General features: G+C 44.3%; 1 protein-coding gene across 1 annotated transcript in view; it reads left to right on the forward strand.

Annotated features, from left to right (window-relative positions):
* The window catches only part of pacrg (PARK2 co-regulated), a 129,174-nt gene that overhangs the window by 61,086 nt on the left and 50,747 nt on the right, over positions 1–17,341 (forward strand). Inside the window, exons 3-4 of the mRNA XM_062397773.1 lie at positions 2,274–2,445; positions 9,818–9,967. Of these exons, the coding sequence (XP_062253757.1) occupies positions 2,274–2,445; positions 9,818–9,967 (322 nt within the window). The remainder of the gene's footprint in view (positions 1–2,273; positions 2,446–9,817; positions 9,968–17,341) is intronic.

Raw genomic sequence — 17,341 nt, forward strand, 5'->3', positions numbered from 1 at the left:
TTAATATTCCTGGGTAATATTCCCTGAGCTTGTATCAGCGGTCACAACATGGTAGGTGAGATCGTGAGATCTGAAATTGTGCTGGTAGCGATTACCAGCAGATCCCTTATGATTAGAATCGATTTTATAACCATCTTCCTTTTTACATAATTTGACTTTATTGTGTTTATGACGGGTGATATGATTTCAGTTAAGCATAGCATAAATAATTTTATTTTTGAGTTTACTCTTCTTCAGCTCAACATTAAAGTGTGATTCTCACTTCATCCCCATTGTAATTTTTATTTTGTCAGATATAGATAAAAAAATAAAAAATATCTATATTCAGTATCAAGATATATATGTCTTTTAATTTCCAAATGAGAAAGTTGAGCCGTATCTCCCTTGAATCTCAAGTATTTGACTTGCTAGTTGTTGTTTTTAAACTAGTTTAAGATGTTCAAATCAGACTTAATGTGATTGTCTTTCATGCAAAGTTGCAATAGAAGGTGCTGTACAACAAATACAACAATAAAATAAAACTTGCAATAAATAAATAAAATAAAGATAAATGTCCAGAGAAAGCTTTACATTCGTTTTTTTGTGGCTAAAGAAAAAAAGGTGCTCACGACATGACGTGTCTCTGTGAGCCACGGACTATCAAGCAAAGCTGTGCCTCACCCCGTGTGCCCCTCTAGTCCTTCTCTTCCCCTTCTCTCTGGGCCCGTGTTTGCTTTTGTTCTCATCTCCAGCCGGGCTGACTCACAATGATGATCTTGACCAAGCGCAGGGGAAGTTCAAGGTTGCTCGGTAAATTGCCTCAAAGCAATCAGCCCTGTCTCTTTGCGCTAACAGTGTGAGCTCTCTGTCTCTGTCGCCGTCTCTCCGTCTCTCCTTTTTTTTTTGTCTCTCCATCTCCATCTCTGTGTTTACCAGGAGGGGGTGGGGGGCTTGGGCGGGGTGGGTGCATTGCCATTGGCAGCAGGGGGGGGGGGAGCTGCTTTGAACTCTTGGCTCTGACCGGCGGCTGAGTGAGGGCTGGGGACTTGAAAGCGTCACTGGCTGGGTGACATTTCAGCACAGACCAGCGTGACCCAGCTGTGTGTGTTCGGTGTGTGTGTGTGTGTGTGTGTGTGTGTGTGTGTGTGTGTGTGTGTGTGTGTGGACAAAAGAGTGTCTCGTCCTCACAGCTTCAGCTGTCCTCGAGGACTGCAGGCTGCTGGGGGCTATTTGCCTCTGCACCAAGGGGATCACCTTTCATTGCATGAAAAAACAGAATCACCCCCTCAGCCTCGATCCATTCACTCAACACTGTATTGCCACTGGAATGCAGCACCACAGCTGATGCCCCTGGTATAAATACAGTCAATAACCAGATCCATTACACAGATATTCTACGAAACACGGCCCCGTAAACATTTATGGGTGAATTTCTGAACACACGCACGGGCTCACAGGGCTCAAGGACAGCCTTCCGTGGGTCAACTGCTCTTTCCAGCCCAGTGTGTCTGAGTAGCTTTCTTCTGATGGCTTTACACACATGAAAGACTTCACTTTAATGTGTCACACCGAAACCCACACGCTCAGCCAAACATCAAAGTCCGCCTGTGGCCTGTAGCCGGCACAATGTCTTCATCTCCCAGTCGACGGTGTGTGTGTGTCTGTGTGTGTCTGTTGTATGTGTGTTTGTGAGCGCCTTTCTGTCTGTTCTGTAAACGCTATAAACAGGTGTTAACATGTCAGCCCACAAGATGCCACATGCCGCTGTGTCATGATCTCCTGAACAGCTGTCCCCCGCCATTGTGTGCGTGTGTGTGTGAGTGTGTGTGTGTGTGTAAGAGAATGTTTTTACTGTAAAGGTTATGAATGAATGCAAGAGGAGCTCTAGTCCTGGATTTTGTGCAAAGCCAAGGTCAAGCAAAGCCAAAAAGCAAAGATTTCAAGGAGACAGCGAGGGATTTCCAAGAAATCTCATGGAGTGGCACCTGGGTGGAGGTGTAGAATCCCATTGTCTTTTCAAGTTTTTTTTCATCCTGATATGTTTGTAGTGTTCCGGTTTTCGAGTCCATTGCGCGTTAGAAACAACACGCTCACCTGCTCACTGTGAATTTTACAGAAATGTATGAGATATTAACGGATAGTTAAAAGCAGCTAAAAAGCCTCAACTAGCAGCTGTACATGTACTGACAAACAGCACAAGAAGGAATCTCTTCCCTCTCTCTTTGTCCGTCTCTCTGGATTAAACAATCGGCTCAAAATAGCTTTTTAATGTCAATGTGAATGTCTGTCCTCAGGTGGAGATTGAAAAACTGGACTACCTTCACTACCTGCCTCTGTTCTTTGACGGCTTGTGCGAGACGGCTCATCCGTACGAGTTCTTCGCCCGCCAGGGAGTCCATGACATGCTGGAGCACGGAGGCCCCAAGATCCAGCCGGTGGTTCCCCAGCTCATCATCCCCATCAAGAGTAAGTCTGGGAAGGTGTCCGCACTCATGGTTTACCAATCACACACATCACGGCCCCTTTCCCAAGTGGCCCTGTGTGTGTCTGTGGCTGTGTGTGTGTCTGTGTGTTTGTCTGTGTGTGTGTGTTTGTGTTGATCGTCATTTAACATTCACTGAAGGAAAAACGTGCAGTTATCTCAACACTTAAGAAATACGAGGAAAAGAATAAAAAAACCAGAGATGGAAATTGTGCTTTTGAAATATGCAGCACTGTGATTTTTTTTCAGTGTGGAAATATGTTAAATAATCCTCCAGAATCATTACTACAATTTTAAGCAGTTAAGTTACAGCAACTATTTAATTAACGTCGGCAGAAGGACGGCTCGGCTCTCTTCTTCATTTGAATTAATTCGGCAAAGGCCTCCCTAAGTAAACATTGTTATTTCATGAGTGATTGACAGTCAATTAATCTGCTCAGTTACAGTTTAATTGCCGTCCCCATAAATATCTTTCCATGTCATTATTACATTATTCACTATTTTGATGACAGCATCATTACATTTTGATTTGTGTTTGCTGACGAATCCCGGCACCAGACGGTATTCCCAGTTGCTGATGGTTTAACTAGCTGCATATTTAAATAAATTAGAATAGCACAAACAGGATGTGGGCACAAATGTAGTCTAGTTGCCGGAAAAAAATACAGATCTCAACATAAGGTATCACAAATATTTACCTTTTTCTTTTCTTTAAATCAAGTAGCTAATTGTTATTTAAGTATCATTTATAGCATCTTCATCTATATCCAAAATTTAATAACACATTTTGGAATAATTACACACAATGGCACTTTCAGAGCACTCTCAGGGGAGTGTAACCAGAATAGAATGACATGCTTAGCCAGGAATAGACTCACCTGTCTTCCACGCTCGTGCTACAACAGATTCTAACATTACCATACGACCAGTCCTGTGACAAGCCCTAATTTGGTTTCTCAGTCATACTGTTCCTATTATTACATTAAACCTCAGGGCGAAGCGTCCTTGCCTTTCGTGTTTGCCGGAAGAGGGCAGCTCTAAAAGCATGCCTGATAATCTGCCATGAATGCGGTGACGTGCCACATTTAACTGTGTCATCGAGTTGGGCCTCCTTACCTTTTTCCGCACTGACACTTTTACCCACACACTCACACACACACTCACACAACTTGGCAGATGGAGGTGGGCGGAAAGGTCACATCGCAAGGGGAAGTGTTGGACGACTTCAAAAATAGACATGAGAATTTACGGTAATGCGGATGGGAAAGGTTTCTTGTGTGGTGGACAACAGGAGGATCAAAGTACAGGGAAGTCACAGGAGTGCAGAGTTTTTGTGACTTATGTTGGAAAATGTCTATACACACGAACACACACACACACAGACACACACACACACACACACACACACGCCTTTTGTTTGCCGCAGCTGCCAAGTCGAGTGTCAGTTTCAAAGTGGGAGCCTTTAAGTGGCGCCCTGTGAGCCTGAGACAGTGTTCAAGTCATGGACAGTTGGCCAGTCGTGTGTGTGTGTGTGTGTGTGTTTGTGTTTCATGTTCGTGTGTGTGTGTGTGTGTGTGTGTGTGTGTGTGTATTGGACGTATGTGGAGGCAGAGTGGCGTGACGGCCAACACCAGGCAGGGCTGTTGGAAACAGAGAGACACAGTGAAGGACTGACCCTGGCACAGTCTGTCACCGCCCCACGTGTGGCACTGAGTCCCACAGCAAGGTCTTCACCACACAGCTTATACACTGACACATCTAGTGTCCCCTGCGTGTTACTGATTTTGGTTTAGTTGTTGACTTTGTTATCTAGATTTTTAAGAAATGATTTAATAAAAGTAACATTTATTGGATAAATATTAATTGATTCTTCACCATCTTTTAAAAGATTGTTCAGAGAACCGGTGTGTACAATTTTGGAGATCTATTATAAAGAATTGTATAACCAATCTAGACTGAGAACAGTTGAGCCTTTCGTTACCTTAGACCAGTGGTTCCCAAACTTTTTACAGTCTCGTACCCCTTCAGACATTCAATCACCAGCTACGTACCCCCCCGACGCACGTATACAGCATATAACACTTTGAAACTTTGTAATTGTCAGGGATTTCAGGACTCGGATGGAAGTTTAGATCAAACAGAGTTTATCTATCAATTGTCAGTTATCAATCAGTTGTTAACCATGATTGTCAGTTCCTAATCGATTGTCGGGAGAATTAACGATCGAGTTAATATTTTATATTAAAATGCACTATTTATAGGCTCTGTTAAAATGCAGTGAAAATATAGATCTTTATTACAAGGTGAACAACTCTTGTCGCAGTTAAACGGGATCCGCTCACTGGTTATACTTGAAAATATGCGCTACTGTTCTCTTAAGCCCCGATGAGAGTGCAGCTAGCCGCTGTTAGCTAGCTGGATTTGACCGTTCTCGACCTCTCAGTCCGGTGGTTGTCACCCCTCACTCAGAGCCAGCTGAACCACTTCGCGTACCCCTGGGGGGACATGTACCCCAGTTTGGGAACCGAGGCCTTAGACTGAGTCCTTCATACCAACACAGGTAGGGGGTCTTCTTCCACAGACCCCACCATGCTATACCCCCATGTTTTCTACAGTGGCCCAGAGCAGACAAACCAAACACTGGCTCTTACAAGGGCCCAACATGTTTTTATGTTGTCTCAACACCATCGGGTCTCTCTCCTAAAGGGGGTAGTGAGGGGAAATTCAGTCCGTTGCAGTCTCTGACATCACAGCTAGATGTCATTAAATCCTACTCACTGGTTCTTTAAATATTTGGATAGCCTAACGTGTATTTTAGTCTCTATCAAGAGGCACCCACTTCACACACTGCTAGACATTATACAGAGAGTGACTGGGCCACTCGCTAACTTTAGGCTTTAATTTACAAACTCAAACCTCTCAGCGGTTTTGGTCGTTTGCCTTCGGGAGGCCAGACCAAAGGTGATGGTTATGCTCCCCATGAAAACACACACTTCTCACTGATAATGGAATTTTAAATGGCCTGCTCCTTATTAACTTTTTGGTTTATTAAAAATCAGGCCTGTTTCACCGTCCACGAGGCAGAGCCACCAGTCCGTGTCTCCATTGCAGATTAATTACTTTTCTATGGAGCACGGAAGAAGAAGGGATGAGAGAAAAGTGGAAGGAAGTAAAACGCCGTCTGCAGTTTAAAATGGCAAGATATATATTTTCCCCCTCTGACGTTAATACATCTTCAATGTGGCTGGCAGGCTCTTATCTGCAGAGCGACTGAGTCATGTCAGGCCCTGGTGAATTTTGATGATGACTGCAGGTCCCCCAATGAGAATACACAATGAAGGAGGCTCCGTCTGACATTATACTTGAACGCTGTGTCCTCACTGACTTAAACGCTCAACTCTTTCACATACTGTATATTGGGTTCCCATCACTCCTCACCAGGGAAACTCTAGGTGAAGAAAAGAGAATAAAAGATGCTTGTACAGATATGGATTCAATGTTTATGTTTATTGTAAATTAAATTTGAAATGTGTTGAAAGAAAGTAAGCAGAATAGTACATTGTTGTGGTTCTGACATAAACGGTTTATCCAGATGGACAACTTGTCTTCACTTTGTCCCTTGTTCAGAAATGAAGCCAAAAAGTAATTGACGTAAATGCCGCCATCTTGTGCCTTGCCATCATTTGGAGCCAGAGTCTGTGCCGCAGCAACCAAGGGGCGGAGCAACAGTAGCCAGGTCCCGCCAACACATGTGGTCGACCAATCGCGAGTCGGACTCAGCTGTCAATCATGACATTTCTCCCCAATTATAATGTATCAAATAACTAATAAAAACCACATTTACTGTTAAAACCTCAACATACGTCAGTGTGATGAAAATATTTGTTTAATGTAGACTTTGACTTTATAGTTTTGTCCTCGTCCCATCTGCTAACATGGAGGAAGGTGAGATTATAACAATATCGCAGCCAGCCACAAGGGGGCAATTGAGATGCTGTGGCTTCACTTTTTGGAGCTGTCATGGCATCCATATTTAAATATAGCTAATTGGTTCTGACAAATTCTTAAGAGTGTTTTCCCCGTGTTGGAAGTGAACACTGCAACAATAATAATATCAATAACAGCTATAATAATAATAGTAAAACAGCTGAGTGTGCAGGATGAGAATAGTGAATGGCTTTATATGAAATACTGACATTTTGTTACGGAGATCAACCAAAAAGATTCAGGATCATGGTGACTTAAAGAGGAAGGGTAAGCTGTTACTGAAATGCTGGATTCTGGGTTTTTCCGTTGTCTTTAAATAGGGAGGAGGATTCCGAGCCATGTCTCCACTGAGCCTCGTTGATTGGCATAACATTTGTTCAGCTTTGAGCCAAAATGAGAATTTCATTACAAGGAGATCCTCAGTCACGGCACTGCAAGGGAACATCTTCCTCTGATCTGAAAAGTATATTTATACTCCGAGCGAGAACAATTCACTGATAAAATCTCCCGACGTGTCTCCCTACCTCTGACATTTCAAGGGAACTAGAATACAAGGTCAGCCTTGTTTTATTTTCACACTGAATGCAAAACAGTTCCTAGCATGAATAGACGATTGCTTTATTCAGATTTGTCTCAAGACAGGTTTTTTTTAACCAGCATTAATACATCAGGTCCTCAGCTACCTTCTCCTCCTCTCTTTTAATTTTTCTCTTTTCTTTTTTTTTCAGCCAGGCGAGAGTGCCAATGAATAATTGAACAGTCTCGCGGTCCAAATGTCACAACAGGGAAAATTGTTTGCGCTGGCTGGTAATTAGAATTTCATTGTTTGTTATGTAGGTTTGAAATTCCTGTCATTCCACATTCCACCTTATCTGGGTGATGGCAGATATATCGCCGCGCTCGTCTGTCTGCGGAGACACTGGGGCAGAGATGGAGAGATGGCACGGAGCACAATGCATTCGCTCATTCAGCATCATCTGGTCCCTGCTATAGGCCTCACCCACACTCGCATACACTTACACCATCACTGACATGGACAAAGACATGTCTATTGGCGAGGCTCTCATATGCTGATATGGACAATGGACCTCGTTCAGTTTGTAATTTTCTCTCACTTATACAACAAATCAAATCCTCCCATGCGTACCAGCTCAAACCTAATGTTTTATTCCTTCGACCAATCAGCTTCCTGTTCTTTATAAAGGCTTTTTTTTTTTGTTCTGTTGTGTAAATTAAATGTTTAGCAATGGACGTCTCGGAATGCAAGACAAATGTCAGAAGAGATTCGGACAATAAGTGTGATGTAATCTAATGTAATGTTATCTAATCGAACCTTTTCCCGGCAGGGAGGTTGTATTTTTTCTGAGCGGTGACACCTGTCGTTTCGGAGACGACTGCATCGAACTCACGGAGCCTCCATCACGAGAATGAAAAGGGAGAGTTTTTGTGTTGATGTCACAGTTGGTGCAAACAATGACCATTAGGAATAACTGTATCTCAAGTCTCTTCTACGTATAACTTCATATTTCACTATTACTGCGGCTGCTGCCATGTTCACCGCTGCCTTCCCTTATGACTGAAGCTGACATTTAGCCTGATTGCTTCTAATGTGTTTGTTTATGTCTTGTAATTTGTGTGCATGTGCATGTCTGTGTGATTGTGTGTGTATGTCTGTGCGTATGACTGTTTTTAATGTGTGTGTGTTTGGGTGCATTTGTGACTGTTTTTTCTATTTGCCTATGAGCCATTTTTACACAGGCGGTGGGTCAAGGGGGGGGGGGTGCATTATGCTGTTCACTGAGCGCTCAAACTGTCACACGATATTTTAGGGTTGTTGCTCCCTTTTCGTCTCGGTCTTCTCAAGTCAGTTTGAATCTAGCCCTCGGGATGGGAATAGCAAGGGTGTCATCACGAGTAATACTGATACGTTAGTTATGTATTAATTGATTTTACTGATTGAGACAGAGAGGGATTTATCAAGAGCAGAATCAATATAGCTTCATTAGCTCAACGCGTCCTATACCTGCAGCGATAGTTGTGATGTGTGTCGACTTTTCTCTGAGTTCATATTGTTCACCCAACTGTTTCTGGCAAATCAGCAGCCTTGCTTCAGAGTTGCTTGTAAAACAACTCGATTGAACCTGAGGTTTGTCATCACCAACACATTTCAAGAGTTTGTTTTTATTCTAATCCTGTAGATGTGTCGGTTTGCTGCCATTTGCCCTGTGACAGCTCCATCCCTCTTGCAAAATCAGGTGTCAGGACAGAATGTGACAATTGAAAGAGGGAGAGAAAGCTTAAAATTTAAGTTTGCAACTTTTCCATGAATTTTTATTCCTCAAAGACAAATGTAAAATCTTAGTGCGACAGCTGTTACATTTCTTTTGTCTTTTGATTTCTGGCAATAAGTTTATTTCAGTTTTTTGTTCCCAAGCTCGTGGCGTCTCTGCCCACTCACCCACTCGAACTGCCTCCTTTGCTTTGACTCTCTGTTTTGAAATGCTTTTTATTTTTTGGTTCTTTTCATTTCTTGTTGTTGTATGCGCTTACTTCCAAAATGGATGCTGTGATGCCATTACGATTCCCTTTTTGTGCGAGTAGGCATCAAATGACAGTTTAAGGTTTCCTAAAGCGAAAGAGCTTTGGTCTGTTTTTGTAAAAAGGAGTGTGAGGCTTTAGACTGACAGCTTGCACAAAGGGAATTAGCAGCACTCACGCCCCCAGAAAAACTACAACATGCCTAAAGAACTTGAAAAAAAAATGTCAGTCTTAGTTGGTAATCACAGTTATTTTCTGAGCCTTTGCCCTCTGCCTGTCATGTCTCTTTATCGCTTTCTGACATTTTGTCTTTGTGTTATTTTTCCTACCTTTCCTCTCGCTCTGTCTCTCTCTCTCTCTCTCTCGCTCTCTCTCTCTCTCACTCTCTACCTCTCTTTCTGTATTTGTCTCTCTTGATCTCTGTAGCCCTCCGTCTCTCCCACCATCATTCCTTTTTGTTCTCTATCAGTGGGAGATGGAGTTAAGTGCAGCTGTAGGCCAAATAGCCCAGTGATTGGCTCTCACTTACCCCTGCCTCCCTAGTGCATTTGAAATCACTGATTGCAGGCAAGGCAGTCTAAATCAAAGCCCAGCTATATAAAGGAAATGGTTTCAAGGAAAAGGGGGGGGGGGGGTTGTGTTAATGTTCATGTGTATTTTAGCCGTGTGTCTTCTAAACACATTGCATGTACAATATAGTTGCACACTCTAGAATTGCTCTTCATTTACTGTACCTCCAAGCCTCCGCCTGAGCAAACAGACTGTAAATCCAGTGTACATCCTATAACGACAAGTTTGAAATCCTCACTGACAGTATTGTCTCACCTCCAGACGCCCTGAACACCAGGAACCGCCAGGTGATCTGCACCACGCTCAAAGTCCTGCAGCATCTGGTGATGTCTGCAGACATGGTGGGAGAAGCGCTGGTGCCGTACTACCGACAGATCCTCCCCATCCTCAACATCTTCAAGAACGTGAACAGTGAGTTGCAGACTTTCAAATGGTTTGGAGTGTGAATGCTGGGACAGATGGTGTGTCAGCGTGACGCGGCTCCGTCCTCGTGCGAGCTCGTCCTCTTTGTGTTATAAATCATTTTATGTGCTAGTACTGCCACTGTGTCAGGGAAGTGACGGACAAGCACGCGTGCACCAGACTGTGAAAGGCAGTGATAGATATTGACATGTGTTTGTACCCTGTGTTTCTGCTGCGGTTTGTACCAGGGGATCCCACAGAGCCGCTCAGTTCTGGAAAGTACAATGCTTAAGCTTTACGTCTCTTTTTGTTTCACTGGGAATCTTGCAACTTTCAGTAAGAACGCATCCTGTTTTCTATCTTTTCTTTTTTTGTCATGACCAGCAAATGGGCCCGTCTCCGGAAACCGTTTTTCTTTCTCTTTCCCCCATTTAAAGATCCATTGGACAGACTTTGTCCTTTCTGCTGTCCGTCAGGCGGCATTGTGCCGGAATGTTGAGGGAAATACTTTGTCCTTGCTCTCTCTGAAAGCCCCCACCTGGGTGGACCTGGGGGAGATTAGCCCCAGATAGACCTAGATCTTTGTGTGGCTGCGTCAAAGCACTTAGCGTGGTGTGACATGATGTGGGCCCATTCAAGGTTTAGAGACACAACAGAACCCAAACATCGCTCAACCCCAATCAGTAGGAAGTGGAGAGTGACACTGTCAATCAGTCACTTAATCACCGGCTTTGATGCAAGGAAGCACAAGGCTTTAGTCTTATAATCAATATCCAATTTGAATCTCTTGTCTATTTAATCCGCTAACATTATCTGTTACTATTTGCTCATGTCTAAAAAAAAAGGGGAGAAGGGAGCTGGAAGAGATAGCGGGGGAAAGACAAAGGACGGAAAAGAAAGCCTGCCTTATTAGCAAATCTCCGCTCTAAATTAGCTGTCAGATCAATCCCCTAAACCGGTTTGAAGCGTGAGTTTCTCCACTGTGGCACAGGCTCAGCGGTTGGCTGGTGAACCCCACCGGGAGTAGTTTCATCTCTGTGTGGTAGCTACTGTGCCGGCCTTTCTACCTGCCCGCCTGCATGTGTGTGTGTCCACTGGCACAAACACTCCTCCACTGGCGAGCATCGATTAAACCCGAGCCAACCTCTCACCTGGCAGACGTCCCTGTTATTGACCTCTCACAGAGAGACCACACTGGGCCAGAGAGGGAAGCACACATCGGCCAAAGCACAGGACTCAATCTGCTTAACAAGTGTGATGCAGCAATTAAAAGGCATCCAGTAGAGTTTCTATCTTTTTAAAGTTTAGTAGGAGCCATTATTAGCCTCTCAGTTTGTTCCTTTTTTGTGTGTGAAGTTTTTCGGTATGTAAAACGTCCTCAAAGGTAAAAACCCCAAAGTCCATCAGAGCTCTTCTACCCCGCAGACCTCGCAGCTCTTTGAACTCGGGAAACACCTCGTCAGTAGTCGTGCGGATACTTTCATGTGATATCATGATGCCACAAATTTGCATCAATGCCCAGTGGTTACTGTGGCAACCCCCGAGTCAAAGCAGTGGCCGACATTTCCTACACGTGATGGAAGCGATTGACCAATCACAACAGAGTAGGCCAGCTCTTAAAGAGACAGGCGCTAAAACCAAGCGTTTCAGACAGAGGCTGAAAAGAGGAGCTGCAGCGATGAACGGAATGAGGACAGTGATGCGTTATTATTTTCAACTAATAACCCAAAATATAATTATGAAGGTGATTATGAGCACAATATGTCTCTTTTGAATTCAATAAACAATACATTTGACTTCCTTTCTACATCATTTTGAAATTAAGATTAAATAAACACTATTATAATTTTGATAAAATTCCTGGTTATGAGCGTAGCATGTCTCCTATAATGCTGAATAATAGAGAGACAAAGTTTAACTAAGATACCCGAGTATATTTATAAACTCATGAATAGATAGATGGATTGATGGATAGACAGAAATAATCTTTCCTAATGATATTATTCCTCCATCTGGAGCCATAGTGTTAGATGAGCTGTCAATCCATGGCCTGCACCACCCACTCCGCTCACACATAAAGGCTGGGAATAGATGATTATCTTTCAGGGACCGAACACTGTAAACCACAGCTCCGTGTTCCTTCTCTTTTGAAAAGCAAATATTTTCAGGCTGTAGTTCTCACACACTCTCTCTCTCGCTCCCTCTGTCTCTTCTGTTCTGTGTGACTTGTTTATAGCAATATCAAAGCTTTCATTGAAGCCCATTTATTTCCTAATATCACTTATACACACCTCCAGTACCAATCCCACGCTCAGTCAGTTGTCTCAATGGGAGCCAGTGTGCTGCCTGTAGCTGACAGACAAGATCATTGTGTTTTATGCACTTGGAGAAACAGAGGATTGTCTTGCAGTGTGTGGTAACATCTCCTCCTGGCACTCCCACACTGTAACTCCCAGAGCTTGCATGGCATCCCTCTTATCTCCTGAGCCACAACGGGGCCACTGTCCGGTGCAAGCCAAGAGTGTGTCTGTGTGTGTGTCCACATTTGTGTACATCTGTCATGAATAGATATGTTGTGTCCCGACCAGTATGCAGCTGTTGGATTCAGTATCGATGAAGGCCCCAGCGTTCTGTCTCAGTCTCTCCGCTCGCTGTTGTTCAGGTCTGCCAGCCTTGGGCGCAAAATGCTCGACCAGATGTCTAATGCAGGCTCACATACACGCGCAGGCACACATATCACACAGAGTCCCAGCCGAGGCTACACAACCTGACTCTGTCCCTGTCTCCCTAGCTGTTTGAGCTGTGAATCAATAGGCTGACAGCCACTGCTGTAGGGTCAGAGCTACAGTTAGATATCACCAGCATCTCATCATGGGACAGATCCCCTAGGCTGTGTTCACACACTCCTGCTGTGTCGCTCCCACTCGGAGACAAGGTTGCGACCTGTTAAATGGGTCTGTATACAGGCCTTATCTGAGACATTTTTCCCGGGTCAGCGCTGGGACTTAGCAGCCATCTCCAAAACGGACCCCTGGGTGTCCCTTCACTCAGACAGAGCCCTGGACCGCTGACCGGGAGAGCGCTCTCATGCTGCAGCTTCTCTGGGACCCAGGCCTCTGAAGAACGAGTGGTTCCGTTGTTCAGTGGGAAAAATACAAAAATATCTGTTCACCTTTAAGCAGCCGATTGTCATTTTTTACCAATGACAGAGTAATGTGTCATTTTGCAGTGCGCAGTAATGAGCAATCACATAGTATCAACGTCCTTGATGTCCCCCTGTGCTTCCTGAATCAGCTCTTTTAGGCTTTGTTTGCTTTGTGCCTTTTGCCAATCAGCTGTGTGTGAGTGTGTGTTTGTGTGTGTGTGTGTGTGAAGAGACAATGCTGAGGATAGTGTAAGAATTCCTCCGATGTGATTTGCACGGCTCTCTTGTTTGCTTGCTGTGATGAATCTTATCCCTAATGAAATGCAACAACGTTCCTTATGAGGCAGAGATGTGCTCCCTCATCCAGCAAATTCCTCTTCTCAGCTCAACGGAAGGAAAGAACTCATCTACTGTACGTTACCGGAGGAAGAGAGAGAGAGAGACAGAGACTTTGTGGAATTTTTCAAGGCAGCAGAGTAAACACAGAAAGTATTCTGGGGACTTCAATAGGGATCTAATGGGTGCCAACAAGGAACCGATTTAGTTCGCGAAATGAGCGACCACAGACTGTAAATAAAGATGGACAATGAATTATCACTTCCTCTTACTATCCAGAAATGAAGCCTAAATATCCTGGATGCCATTTTGCTCTGATGGTGTCTATGTCCCATCTGCTAACATGGAGGAGGTGGGGTTTATGACCTTTACTGCTCCTAAGCACCAGTGGCTATCGAGACATTTTGGCTTCACTTTATGTGAGCGACCCACATCAAACACAAACTCTTCCCTCATTGTCTCTTTCTTCAGTGTTTCCACTATCAGTTACATTCCTTCAGTTATACTGTTGCTTTAAATAAAACTGAATGGATTCTACAAAGTGACATGATTCAGATACAGTATAGAGATGAAGAGCTGAGACAAGGGCTCTTCTTAAATAGTTTACAGAGAGCCCAAACAATACCTTTTTGAGACCACTACTGATATCGCTGCTTGAGAATACAAAGAATCTTTTGAAAGAATGTTTAATTTAAACTGTAACAATCAAACTGTTTTAATCAAAATTACTTTTAGGGTAGGACTTAACTAAATAATAAAAAAAGTTACAACTATGCTGTAGTTTACTGGCAACCTAATACAATATAACTGATGTGGTTGTGCTGTCAGTTCACAGCACGCAGTGTTCAGAACACTATAAACATCTCAAAACACAATATGCTGAGAAAGGATTTGGTTGCAAAAACATTTTTAGCGTCACTATTTAAAGGAGAACACAAGTGAAGCATAAATGTCCGAGGACAATATAAGGCAGGGTTTGTCATGACATGTTGTGCTGCTACATGACTGTGTATTGTGCGTGAGTGTTGTTGATGTTTGCCTGGAGGGCTCCTCTGGTATTAATTCCAGCCTGCAGGGTAGCATTCTTGTTGTTGTCCGGAAGATTTTCTCCGCTTTTTTCAACGAGGTGTGGGTCTTTAAACTCCTATTCATCACTGACAAACCCTCTCTTTCACACACATACACACACTCATACATGCAGTATATTACACACACACAAAAAAAAAAAAACACACACACAAACACACTACGCTGATCTGGCTCATTTGGCCTCTTTTATCTTCCTGCTAGGAATGTGGCCAGCTATGATAAGGTCTCACGCACATGCATTGCTGAGCACACACACACACACACACACACACACAACCACGCACACACAAACAGTGGTTGCGATAGTGGCTCTCTGTCTTCCTTTCCTCTGCGACTGGTGAGGTTTTTGTGTTGGTGACAGATGAAGTGCTGTGGCCGGCCTTTCTGTCTTCCCCCCGTGGGCCTGGTTTATTTGAGCATCACATGACACACATGCACACACACACACACGCACACATTGCACACGCTGGACGTCTTCATGAATACAGTGCGTATCAGTACCAGCCCCTGCTGATAGCTGGAATGGAAATAAACAGGAAGAGCTGGCTGACCTGGTAACCTCTGTCAGAGGGAAGGACAGGGAGGAACAAGGAGGCAAGGACACTCCATCAACCGTGCAACCAAATCATGTACATGTTACTGCCATGCTATCATAAAGACACTCACACACACACACACACACACATACACACACACACACACACACAAACACACACAAGCAGATCAAATCCAAAGCATTTTCTCCTCATCTCATTTTAATCTGACAGAAGGCCAAGCGTATGCCAGCGTACTCAGCCACCTGTGCTGTTGTCCATACAACATAATGCTCTTGCTTTTTTGCCAGACTGCTGCACTGTTGCTTATACGTATGATGTGAAAGTTAATTCCAGGGGATCCCATTGACAAACATTAGCTTTATTTAATGACCTTTTCCAGCTGCCATTGTGAAAAATGTGTTCACTGCCATGCTTTCACTGTGGACATAGCGACACATAAGAGAGGGCCGTCCGCCCCACCCACTCCACACACATACAAAACACACACGCAGACACACAAAAACCTGTGGCCCCCATGTAATCCATCATCCTCACAGACACACGGAGCCCCTTGTCCCTGCGGACGACAGAACACACACCTCATCCTCTGCCCCCGTCTCCTCCTCCATGCACCTCTCTCCAATAGGAGATATCTATCTATCTATCAAGCAATCACAGTTTGCCAAGACCCCTCTGCCATTAAAGTACAAGAGTAAGAGAAACGGAGCGAGAGAGAAGAGGGATGGAAGGAGAGATAGCACGAGTGAGGGAGAGATGAAATCCAGGTAATGCCGAGCTCTTCTGTTCTTACCTGCTCTACCATTAGCATGCTTCACAGCACATAATGACTTTTTTTCTCCTCTCCTGAAGCTTAAGAAAAGACAGTTGAGGAAAATAGAAGAGATATATTTTTATATTAATGCGGCCCCCTCCTCCTCCTCCTCCTCCTCCTCCTCCTCCTCCTCCTCCTCCTCCTCCTCCTCCCCAACTCCCCTATCTCTCTCCCCACTCCCGTACACCTCCCGCCTGCGGATATGCCCACCTGCCTCTGTTAATTTCTATTGTCAGCAGGTCTGACTCAAAGCAGCCAATCAGGTGCGAGCGTGAGCCCCTGGGCCTGCAGTCGCTCTGCGGCTCCAATTTAAAGGTCAGCTGATAAGCAGCCAGATTCATGCATAAACGGGGCTGTTCTGCATGCAGACAGACAGATCGGTCCAAGAAAACACACACAAACACACACACACACACCACACACACACACACACACACACACACACACACACACATATTCACTCACAAAGATATACACACCTTCCACTTGGTCTGAAATTGACCCTCTCAAACTTTTTACTTTGCAGACTGTGATGGACACATTTCACTTTTTCCTTTTTCCAGCTGGTACATATTGGTGTCTCTATTGTTCCCTCAGGTTAGATGATGTACTTTTTACGCATTGCCCGAGAGAGGCCCCCTCAGGAAGAGCTGGGCTTTGTGTTTGTTGATTCGTTCATTAATTCGTGCATAGCGCCTTCTGCAATGTGAAGCACTTAGGGGAATTATGGGATCCACTCTTTAAATGGCACAGATCCTTTAAGCTGGCAGTGTTCAAAATTAAATAGAATTTGGCGTCTTTGCACAGTGTGCAGCTTTAGCACAGCGCCTCTTTGCTTGCTGTAGTGCATGGAGCCTGGCCAGCAGTACTTCAATCCTCCTCCCGTCCCATGGTATGATTTAATTGCCTCATTTCTGGTTATATCCCAGGCTGTATAAAATGATAGGTGATGCGCCTCCTCCTCCTCCTCCTCCTCCCGTTGTACAAAAGTGAAGCCAAAATATCCCGGATATGGATGCCAGTCAAGCCACCATCTTATGCTTTTGAAATCCTCTAGAGCCAGAGTCAGCACTGAACGTATTGTGGAGCCATGGCAGCAGTTCCCGCCAATTCTCCCGCTCGACCAATCGTCTGTCTCAGCTGTCTATCCTGACGTCGTGGAGGCAATTCATTTTGAAATTTGCTTTTAATTTAATTTGGCATCTTCACAACAAAAGCACAACATGTATGAACAAAGTGAGAAAGAACCATTGGTGATTAACACCCGTTGGCTGGGTCACACGTTATCTAACACTGAGTCATGCACCGTCAACGCTTTACTCTGTATTTTGTGGTGGGAAGCACTTCATGTCATCTTATCCGACTTGTCTTGTCCTGTCCTTGGACAAGTGTGTGATGTGAAGAGGGAAAAGAATTCTGTGTCCGGGTCAGGGGGGAGCTAGAGT

Source organism: Platichthys flesus, chromosome 10 (genome assembly GCF_949316205.1).
Source record: "Platichthys flesus chromosome 10, fPlaFle2.1, whole genome shotgun sequence".
NCBI classification, from domain to species: domain Eukaryota; kingdom Metazoa; phylum Chordata; class Actinopteri; order Pleuronectiformes; family Pleuronectidae; genus Platichthys; species Platichthys flesus.